The following is an 11,928-nucleotide window of genomic DNA, read 5'->3' as shown; positions in this document are numbered from 1 at the left end:
TATATATATATGTATATACTGTTAGTATAGTATACACAATATTGTCATGCTCAAATTGAATTATTTTACAGATGTTATATTATGATTTCCCCCCCCAAAATGGACACATGATATTTAGATTCTGTCTACTACTACAGTGTTTAACACATTTTAACACAACAATACAATAACGACACAATTTTTTAAATTTCTTGTAGTTATTTGTGAAAGGAGTTGTGAACCAGGAGGAGCAGCAGGAGGTTTCCTATCCCGGGGTTCTTGACTGCGTCTTCTGTGGAGCCAGAGGCCTCTTCATGGACTGCCTGATAAGAAGCACCTCAGCGCACATAGTGGTGAGTGTTGCATTCTGGGTCATTGTTTGAGCTGCATTCGAACCATTTAGAGTCATAAAAAGGTCACAGAGTAGATATTGGGGTTGGAAGAAAAGGCAGGAAATGTCATGATGAGTAAGTAATAATATAAAACCAGAAAGACAAAACAGTAATGGGACACCTAAATAATTATTAGAGGCCTTTCTTGATTTGGACTATACGAAAAATATGCACAGTAGGCCTAGAGCTCAGCATTTCATTAATTTGTGAACTAAATGAAAAGAAAAGACTCAAATAAGAAACCTATTAAATATATATGATATATGTATCACATGGTCAGGGATTGTCAGTTTACTCAATAACAAAACAAAACATTTAGGAGGATCTACTGTCAAAAATTGAATATAATATTTATATGTATGTTTTCATTAGTGTATAATCACCTAAATATAAGAATCGTCATCAAGTTCTACATTGTTGTTAACATTTTGGCAAACTGGCACCATTAAAAGCAGTCCTAATTAGCTACTAGCAGATCCTGTTTAAAGTCTACCCCTGGTTGTACAGACAACCATCACTGGACTACTTTTATATTAAAGAAAACGTAAAAATTTGATAATTCTCAGGCAAGTTCTGGAGTCATAAATCTTTATTTATGAGTTTTAAGAAGATTTATAGATGTTTATTTGAGATTAAAAATTATGTTTAGCCTGTGTATAGACTTGACTGAGTTATGACTCAAAGGAGTACAAAGTGACGCCAATTGAGGTTTGTACCTCACCTCTCTCCCTCCGTGCCCCCTCTTCAACTCTCCCACGTCCCCCTGGTGAGGCGGTCTTCACAGTTTTGAAAACCTCTAGATCTAGAGGTAGCCCATTTAGTGATAATGATATATATATATATATAAAATATGATATGGTATATAATATGGTAATGGTAGCATGTAACTTTTGACCAGTGGTGCAATAATGATATTGACTAATAAGGTCTTCTTGCGTTCTTGTTATTCTGACGAGAAATTCCATTATTAGTCAATATCACTCTATTGTCATCAGCTAAAAGTGAGTCATACCGTGTGAAGTAACAACTTAATGTAACAACGAGGTGTTGTCCCTGGAAATTTCTAACCTATTATTAATATGTTTTGTTAAAACGCAACTATACAACTCAGGGAAATTTACATTCATTTTGACAACTTTCTTTTTCACTTTATTAAATCCCTTATTAATTTTTCCACTCATTCATACAAATATGGGGGGAAATATTATTAACTAGGGGTTTTTCAGCTCAATTTACCTGATCAGTTTGTTTAAAGGAAGACGTGCTTCTCAAACAATGTGTATAATGTTGTTTCATGGACAGCATAAAAACGTAGGTGAGTGGTGAAGTGTGTGTGTGAGCTTATTTCAAGGTTTAAGGAAGACATTTAGGCAAGGTCAAACCACTACTTCTACTTCTTAGGCCACATTAAGACCGACTTTAGCCCTTACAGCAAGGCTCTTTGTTGTGAGTGCACGTTCCTGGTAGATTACTTTGTTACGTGAATAGAGTATTTCTACCATTTAATGCCTCGCCTTAACTGCCTTAACTGCCTCGCTATTGAAAGGTGCTATACAAATAAACTTCCCTTGCCTTAAAATCCTGATCTTGGCAACAAACAACATTTTCCAGGCGGTAACTTCCTACTTTTGTTAAATCCGGTCTTATAAATATGTCTACTGTGTTTGCCTATAAACTCATGGATGGTCTGAATTTCCACTTTTTTTTTAATTTTGCTATCATTAAGAAGATTAATGTCATTCTGTTTTCCTCTCACCAAACCAGGTTGGCTCTACGGGATTCCTGCTCATATCAGGTCTTGCAGAGCCGGTGGTGCGAGCCTACTCCCTTATCACAGACCTGGTGGAGAGGTGTGAGGGCACACTGTCCAGACGCTCTGAGAACATGGACAGAGGCTTGGGCGAGTCTCTGGATTCACGCCGGGCCTTCAAAACTCTGGTGGAGAAATGGGAGGACAGACATATCCTGGATCTGCTGGTACTACCATGGTCAGTGAAGGAAATCCTGCTGGATTTGGTGAAAGAATCAGGGCTTGGGTCGAGCCCCAGCCCAGAACTCACCGATGGAAATGCAGCGGCGAGACCGCGTGGGGATTCAGAAGGTAGATGGGACAGCACTACTGACCGGTGGGTTGAAGGGACGACTGCAGAATCTGTGGAAGACTCTGCAGCCAACGATTCCTTCTTCCAGCCTTTGTCCACGTCTGCAGGCGCTAGAGGGAGAGCAGAGGGTGCTGAGGAAAGACTCATGCATTCTCCACAGGAGGTGGGAGAAGAGGAGCAGCTGGAGCAAGCAGCAGCATTAGGTAACAGAGTGACACAGAGACTAGGAGAGGACGGAGACAAGGAGCTGCAGTTTTTGCTTCTTTTGAAGTTTTTCACAGCCATGGGGTACACAGAGGACGTCGTGAAACGAGTCCTTGCCCAAACGGGGCCTAAAGAAGCCTCGCAGATACTGGACTTGGTTCAACAGGAGCAGGATCGCAGTGACAGAGAGCAGACAAATCAGGGTGGCCAGGACCAGAAGAATCAGGACGGTATTGCCTTGAATCAAAGCGAGAGGAACCGACCGTGCGAGACGGAGCACAGAGAAGATGAAGAAACAGCAGCAGGAGGAGATAAGGTGATAAGTAATAATGGAGAGGTGGGAGATGTTTGCCAGAAAGAGGAGGACGGAGCGACAGGAAGCACAAGACACTTAAAGGGAGAAGGTAGTGCTGAGGTAAAGGAGGAAGGGCAGGAGGAAGACTTTGTCTTGGGAGTGTTGAAGAAAGCTGCAGCCAGCTGCGGGTACATGGAGCAGAACGTGACCAAAGTCTACAACATGTTGCCTGATCGATCCACTCACCAGCTGCTCCTGGAGCTGCAGAGAGAGGGTGGCAAAGAGATGGACGGCTTCAGGGAGGGACCGAGAGAGATGGACGATGTGGTGCTGGAGAAAGGAGGACCAAAAGCTGGACCAGCAGATGACAAAGCAAGAGGAGAAATTGAGCTTTTCATACCTGCAGAAAACAGGGAATCCGATGATAAAGGATGGGTAGTAGTGCAAAACCCAAATGTACCTGTCCCAGAGCCAGATTTGTTTACTTGGATTAATACACAGCCAAAGCGACACCAGCCTTCCAAGTCACAAACTCCACACATTCCTGAAGTCAAAGGCCCACCCATGTCTACTTATTCCTCATCCTTAGATCCCCCACACACCAATTTCCAGTCCAACAAACAATATGGCAGCAACTGGCCTAATCCCACCACCTCAAAACAAAATCATCCAACCAAAGACGACATCTTAAACCCAAAGTCCCAGTCTTCTAACTCCTTAAAACGAGCACTCCAAGCCCCACAACCCCCCATCTTCACAGGGAAAGACTTGTCTCCCACCAGGGGGAGGGAAAAACGTGACTTCATGGCGGCCTCTTCCGTGGTGGTGACAGGGGAGCAGCGTTTTCTGGAAGGCCTGCAGATGCCTTTTGACCTTCAGCTAACAGACAAGCCCGGAGACCCGAAACTGAGGACAATCATCATTGATGGGAGCAACGTGGCCATGAGGTGGGAAGACATTCTTTAATGTGTATATTTTAATTATATGCTAGGACATTTAGGTTGTGTGTTTCCCATTTGCTCTTTGAGGAATTGTTCTGACATTTTTACTCCAGAGTTGGTTCTCTCTTGTTCTCTTGGTAACTATATTTATTTTAAAAACGCAATAAAAGTGGTATAATATGCCATTTAAAATGTGTTAAAGGTGTCCAGTGGAGTTTCCTTGTAAACAAAGTTTATATTCAGTGCTTCTCACCAAAACTGTCTATTAAACAACTCCTCATAAAACATTTGCAAAGCCGATTTTTCAAATAATATAAATCCTGCATTGTTTACATCCGTGTCCTCTTCTTCTCTGCATTGCTTGGTTTCTTTGCGTGTTGCTGTCGTGAGCTGTTAGTGAAGCATAAAAGCGTGAAATGGATGCATGTGCGTCCTCGTACAAACAAAAAACAGTGTTCCGTAGCACAACTAGGGGTCAAAACTCCACATGCTACCTTTAATTCTCTACAAACTTTATTGGATTCTCTTGATACTGATGATGTTATAGTAGAAGAGTGGATTTACAATCTTAAATTCAACTTGATAGTGGTCAATTTAATGTGGTAGTGGTATTTCTGTGTGTCCAGATATCACCATACAGTTTGGTCTGTGCTGTCAGTATTGTAGTATAGTTTTTGGTTGCTGGTTAAAGAGCTACACTTATTGTACAGTAAGGGAGTTAACTAAGGGAATGCCTTTTACAACTGTTAGAATATAAATTTAGGTTCATAATATAATTTATCGTAATGAAAAATTATGTAAAAGTACGTTCCATCTTAGTTGATGTCTGATTTTGTCGTAAAACTCTGCTGTTCCATGTTTTCCACAGTCACGGGTTGGGTCATTTCTTCTCCTGTCGCGGGATCGCTCTTGCCGTTCAGCACTTTTGGGACCGAGGCCATCGTCACATCAGCGCCCTCCTGCCACAGTGGAGACAGAAGAGCGACCCCAAGATCAAAGGTAACTCTTGACTTATCTCTATTAGGGAAACTAAATGTTTTACAACAGTTTGCAAGGTGTGCACACTTTTACGATTAGTGTCATTACTGATTAATCCACTGATAATTTTCTTGATTACAGTAAGCTATTTAGTCTGTAAAATTTCCTTGTTGATGTCTTCAAATGTTTTTATTTTTTGTCTGATCAACAGCCAAAACCACAAAATGATCAATTTACAATCACATAAGACAAATCGTTACATGATGAGAGAGTTGAGACGCTGGAAGGGAATTATTGGTATTTGTACTTAAAAATGTCTGAAACTATTAATTATCATCAGTTATTTTGTATTTCTTATTTATGTGCATGCACTTAGCACATTGTGTTTATCCTGTTAACTACAGCGCACCCTGATGTATATTTTAAATACTGTAATATACATGTAATGTAAAGAATATCAGGTTTATAGAAAAGAATATAAAACAGGCAAACTCATTACAGTAACTAGTGATGTATGGCATGTTATTGGAAACATTAGCATGTCATTTTCTTTAATCCTCAAGCATTTAAACATTTTAAATGGGCAGAAAAACAGTTTCCTGTATCGTTCTTTGTGCCTCAGTTACAAGTCGTCAAATGCAGTGTGTGGTTTTAAAATGACAAAGGCCTCTGCACTTCCATGCATGTATATTTGATACTGAGTCACATGTTGAGGGGAAAACCAATGAGACTTTGGCAAACATGTGAGTGTGTGGGCGTGTGTTTTTCCCTTTAGGGCAGACTAAACTTAGTGTTTTTTGTTCCTGCCTCTCAGAGCAACACTATCTAGGTGAGCTGCAGAAGCTGGGCCTGGTCTCCTACACCCCTTCCAGAGAGGTTCAGGGCAAGAGGATCAGCTCGTACGACGACAGGTAGACAGACTTTTTTATTGCTCTGCTGCTTAAAAAAGTATTGTGTCTGTGTTGTTATAGCAGGTGCCAACAGAGGCCCTAGAGGTTGTATATCTCGCTCTGCAACAGCTGAAGTTGTTCACCATCCCTCTTTTGGATCTACATTCTACACATATAGTTTATAGTCTTAATGTATCAGAAATTGTCATCATAAATACGACATCTATTGCATGTCAATCTGTCCTGGAAGAGGGTGGCTCAGGGGCTCCTCCTGAGGTTTCTTCCTTTTTTTCCCCATTCAAAGGGTGTTTTTTCTTACCCGAATCGAGGGTCTAAGGATTTTGGGCTTTATAAATACAATTTGACTAGAAATGAGGGAAGGACGTGTCACTGGTTTCACTCACTGCCTGGTAAAATGTGTGTGAAAGTGAATTAGAAACACTCTCATCTCCCTCATCTACTGTCAATGTGCTGCCGATCGTACTGCTCCATTTAAGCGGTTACATGTTCAACAGAGGGCAGCTGTAGTTGTGAATGTGAGAGAGGATGGTGCTGATAAAGAACTCAAGATAAATAACTAAATTCATAATTTTTACAGGATGATACTAAAGCAAATTACAAACCATTGATAGCATAATTTATTAGTTATAAAAACATGTAAAAATCCTAATGAAAATTGCATGCATGTCTACAGTACAGTATAGTTGTGTTCCAAATCCATACCACGTTTCACTAGTTCTACATACATGTATTATACTGTTGTAACAGTTAGATTACAAACATATTTTTACCTTTTCATACTAAAAATGTGACATCAGAGGGCAACTTTTTAAAGCTACTGCCAATTAAACCTCACAAATAGATTTTTTTAATAGTTTATATATATATTATAAATCTTTCATTCCTCTTTTCACCTGCTTCCACAGACTCATGCTGCAGCTTGCACAGAAGACGGATGGAGTCATCGTAACCAACGACAACCTGAGAGACCTTTCAGATGAGTCCCTTGTATGGAGGGACATCATCAAAAAGAGGTATAAACAGACTGCACATCACTCGAATGTGACCGCTTCCATAGCCTTACTGCAAGTTGAATTAGGTTTATAGGTTAGATCTACCAGCAATAATTGTTTTAGCTCTAAAATCAGTCATTTTTATATTTCATATTGTGCTCATTTGCAGTTGGAAATGTAAGAAATACAGAGCAACCCAATCAGGGGTGTTTTCCATGTTTAATTTGCTTTGCAATTTGTATAATATTTTATTTTTCACCTTTTATTTTCCTGTATGAAAACAACTGCTTTAGAAGGTCTAGTCCACTATATACATTGGTATGCTCTCTTGTTTCCTCCCCAGACTTCTTCAGTACACGTTTGTTGGGGATCACTTCATGGTGCCGGACGACCCTCTGGGCAGGGGAGGGCCTCACCTGGATGACTTCCTACGCTCAGAGCACAGGTATTAATAACCACACATGCTACAGATAGACACACAGCAATTTAGCATACCGTGAGGAAATAACTGTATATAATCCTCTAAATTAAGTATTTATTCCCTCTCAGGACTCCTGACCCAGGAAACCACTCTTTTGCCTGCGTAGCCACCACTTTCCCTTCCTCCAAACCTCCACGCTCCCAAACGGAGGTACTGAACTTCCGTGACCGAACACTGGGTGGAGCCCTGGATGTGGGACGCGGAGGGAGCCGGGGTAAAGGTAGAGGACATGGGAAAGGATGGGACGGGGGACACCAGCACAAGTCGTTTGGAGCTTCGGGGGCAGAGAGGAGCTCAGAGGAAACGGCCAGACTTAGAGAGCAGCTCTGTCAAGTTTTTGCAGGTCAGGACAACATGGTGGCGCTGGTTCTGCAGTGCCACCCAGCAGAGACGGACATCAATGTGCTGTCTGATATGATCCTGGAGCAGCAGAAGGATTAGACACACGTTAGTCTTTTGTAAGGCTGAATTTGCCTCAGTTTAAGTGATGTAGTTGTGTTTGCCACCAAAGCAAGAACAACAAATCACACAGGCTAATCACTGACCTGCATTAAGAACTATTTTACAAGAACACCAACTTATTTTTGACAGTCAAACACACACATATATTTTAACTATGGTAACGTGCATTTGAATACAGGTTCTTTGTCCCATGTATCGCTGTTTCTCTCCACCGTCAGCTGTCTAATAATTGTAAAATAGTCATTTTATGGAGTTATCTTTACCCATAGATGTGACCTGTTCCCGATCCACTGTATTATACTTTTATATCTAGATTACAAAAAAAGTAATTCAAAGTTTGTATGTCAGCAGACTAGTGAACTTTTGTCTTCCCTATCCAAAGTAACCTTGACTCCTCCTCATCCTCCAGTGGCCTTGATTCATCCTCCCCCATCTACCTCACCTCCATCTTCTCTGCCTTTGCATCCCTCTCTTCTCCCTTAAAATATTAAATTAAATTTAGCTAGAAAGGACAGGTGGGAAGAGATTCAAACAGCTGCTAGACACGGTCACTTGGACCCATAAGGAGATGAAATACCACAGAATTATACCCTCTGCAGGCCGCACTGATGAGACGCTTGAATCAGTTGTTCTGACTGAAGAACTGTTGGAGTGACAAATTTTAACATCATGTTGATAATCTACCTTTGTTGTCACACATTAGGGGTGCTTACCTTGGGAGGAAATTCCCCTTAAATCCTCAAATAATAGAAAATGGGCTTTTGTGACTGAAATATCTGAACAACTATTATATGGATTGCCATGAAATGTTGTGAAGACATTTATGGTTCCTAGAGGATGAATCCCAATGTCTTTGATGTCAACATTTAATTTCATTTATGACCAAATACCTGCAAAACTAATAACATTCCCATGAGCCTGGGCTGTACTTTGTGTTACGTGCTAATTGGCAAATACTAGCAGGCTAACAGGCTAAAGTAATATATAAATGGTAAATGTTACCTGCAAGCATTTGTTCATCAGTATGCTTTTAGCTCAAGTACAGGGGGCATCACACATCATCCTATCCCACCATCACACACACACACGTCTTTCATTGTGCAGCCATGTTAGTGGGATAATTCATTCTCTCTCTGGTCTTAAAAAATAAATACATGTGACCTTTTTAGAAGAATACATAAAAAATATATATTGTTCTGTTGTTATTCTGAATGCATTGTAATCTTCAGATTTTATACCTGCCTTTTATAGCAAAAGAACTATTGCAGACAACAAGGTGTGGGAGGCACATAATACCGTGTAGAGGTGAGGATAGTTGTTGTATGTGGTGGGTTGGGTGAGATTTGTACATTAGCACCACCAGCTGTTGGGGTAGATGTAATGTTTCCAAGCTAGAATAATACTAAACCGATCCTTACCATATTCTGTAAACTCAGCGTTGTATTTTTAACTTATTTTAACCAGGTCTGGTGTTGTCGTGACTGTAGTGTCCCTGCTTCATGAAGATGATGATAGCAAGTGTTTTTGGGTCTCCGACTGAAGAGCAGATCCTCAGTCCAGCCTCTATAGAGTAATCTTATTTGTATTGTTTATATATGTACATTTTAAGACTTTGATGCTGCATTCTGCCCACGTTTGTGTATTAAAATATTTCTTAATTAAAAGGATAAAACAATATAAATTAATCTTGGTCTTTAAAGTGTTTCCATGATACACTGTGTCTCTGAATTTCTCTCTTATTTCATTCTCCTCTGTCCTAGAATCAGCTTAAAAACATAATTATATCTATATCTTGGAAATTGGAAGCGCAAGACTACTTATTTATAAAACCATTATCAAAATTGGGGGAGCTTAAAGTGTAGTGGTAGAGTTTTTAGGGGTTATCAACAAAACAGGTCAACATACCAAACAAATGATGTCTAGGTTACATATAACCAATGTTTCAGCTGTTATGTGTATTCTAGATGAAAAAAACATTCACTTTAATCAAATTTAGTTCTTTTTTTAACCTGCCTTCTTGACCTGCACTTCACCAAATCAATTAAGTATTTATAAGGCACAAATGACTCTAATCTGGTATGTTTTTGCCCCAGAAATAATGCACTTCAGCATAAGAGGCTTGTCTTACAAGCATGCTCTGAAGGTTATAGCTGGACATGTTTTTAGTTGATTTCCAAATAGTTAATCTTACATCATCTATGAGCTCCCACTGATCCGTTTAAGTAGTTTGAGTACACAAACACACACACAAATATTAACTTTAATAGTGAAACATAAACACAAGCTAGATCAGTGATTCCCAGTGTTTCTTCTGCCATATCCAGTGATTGATAGCCTTTTAAAACTTGTCATATGAACAGCACAGGTGAAACTAATAACATTAACAATGGCTCTGTTCCAGCAAATTATTTTAAATGCAGCCGATAACATCAGTTACACTTGTGTTTGACAAGTTAAAGTGTCATGTTGTTAATTCAATTTTGGTTTCATTCATGGTATTCATTCAAGTTTGTTATAAAGTTGTTTGCTTATGATAAAATATATTATTCATTTAAGCACTTTAAGTACTAATTGATTGATCGAAAGATGAAGGAAATTACTGGAATAAGGAGATCATATGTGGTATAATATTGGGTTCAGGATAACCTCAGTCACTGCTGTCTAGGTGCAAAAATATATATATTATCTTAGGGTAACGTTGCCTTTTATAGTTGTGGTAGTCAGGTCTTATGTTGCCATTTATTCTGAGTATGAACCTCTTGATGTTCATGACAATTTCCACCAGAGGTCGCCCTTCACCTTTATTCATGTGAGGGAAGAGCGTGACCATTATAAACTTATAGATTTTAATTAGTTGGTATGCATTATATAACATATGGAACAAATTATATAAAATGTTGTTTTCAATGAGTCGTGCATGTTTTGAGAACTCCTTCCTAAGAACTTACCTTTTTACCACAGTTTCATGTTAAAACTTCAGTTATTTTAGATATTATCAATTTAAATCAGCTTATATAAGTCTGAATCTGTGAGAGGTTATTATGAAGTTTTTCCCTTCACGTATATGTAAATTATCACTACAAATGCGAATAGTGTATGTCCTCCTAGATCCTCTATCAACGACCTTTCTTTGTTTATTCAGAGCAGGGTGATCTGGCCTGAACTTATGTTATTGAGAACAGGATTAAATAATAATTTTACACTCCCAATTTATTGGAAAGGATTCTTCTCAGGTGATGTTTCCTCTTTAATGCCTGAGAGGTAAAGGGAGTGGATGATAGACAAGCTGCATCTGTAAAATGTTGAGAATGTCGTTCTGTTTGTTGTATTTTTTCTGTCTTCTTTGGCTTCTTCGGCTTCCTCTTGCTATTGTGATTCTTTCTGTTGATTAAACAATACATATGTTTTGTGTTTACACAGGAAATCGAGCTTAAGCCTTAATGTAAGATGGCTTGTTTCTTTTTTGGCCTTCACAGAGGAAGATAAGTCGCCTCTTTCCTAGAATAGATGCATATTAAACCGGTTAGGTGAGTCGTAAACAATAGAGAAAAAAGACGGCGCATCTATTTTGGGAACATCCTGAGCAAGACAGAGACTTGCCCAGTAAATCATATCCAGCATGTCTGGTGACGTCTGGTTCAGGAGTTTAAAAGCAAAGGAAGATGCACTGGGTGGTGGCTGTAGGTCTCTTTGTAACACCAGCTGAACAAATTTGAATACAGCACAATATTTGAGAGAGGTTACAGGCAGGTGACAGTGAGTGCGTTAAAACTCCAGATGGAAGAGAAAATATCACGGGACAGGAGGAATCTTATTTATAAGGCACAAATGACTAATCTGGCATGTTTTTGTTCAGAAACTGTGTACCAAATGATGTAAATATGTCCAAATGAATTAGAAAATTGTAAATTCTAAATAATTTTAGCATCTGAGGAGAGTGGGTGCAGTGGAAAGCCTACCAGCGTGCACCAGGGCAACATGTTTGTGCATGTTTCTGAGGTCAGTATTATATGCTAGATAGACTGCAAGTGTTCATAACAATCGTAACAATAAACACAATACAATGGGGTTTTTTCTAGTGCTATCAAACTCAAACCCAAGATGCTTGATTTGCCTTTCCTTGCGAAGTCGGGGATTGTCTGTAAGCTGCATGATGTCTTATATAACTAAGGTTGTGTGTGTGTGTGTGTG

General features: G+C 39.4%; 1 protein-coding gene across 1 annotated transcript in view; it reads left to right on the top strand.

The window, feature by feature from the left end:
• khnyn (KH and NYN domain containing) overlaps positions 1 to 8,789 on the top strand; it is a 12,958-nt gene extending 4,169 nt beyond the window's left edge. The window contains exons 4-10 of the mRNA XM_035674952.1: positions 198 to 332; positions 2,136 to 3,919; positions 4,782 to 4,912; positions 5,706 to 5,802; positions 6,708 to 6,815; positions 7,138 to 7,239; positions 7,344 to 8,789. Coding sequence (XP_035530845.1) covers positions 198 to 332; positions 2,136 to 3,919; positions 4,782 to 4,912; positions 5,706 to 5,802; positions 6,708 to 6,815; positions 7,138 to 7,239; positions 7,344 to 7,716 — 2,730 coding nt within the window. The 3' untranslated portion in view covers positions 7,717 to 8,789. The remainder of the gene's footprint in view (positions 1 to 197; positions 333 to 2,135; positions 3,920 to 4,781; positions 4,913 to 5,705; positions 5,803 to 6,707; positions 6,816 to 7,137; positions 7,240 to 7,343) is intronic.
• The last annotated feature ends 3,139 nt before the right edge of the window (positions 8,790 to 11,928 follow it).

This window comes from Morone saxatilis, unplaced genomic scaffold (assembly GCF_004916995.1).
Source record: "Morone saxatilis isolate NCDOM2014 unplaced genomic scaffold, NCSU_SB_2.0 Contig4, whole genome shotgun sequence".
Lineage (NCBI taxonomy): Eukaryota > Metazoa > Chordata > Actinopteri > Moronidae > Morone > Morone saxatilis.
This window is presented reverse-complemented; position numbering and strand designations above follow the sequence as displayed.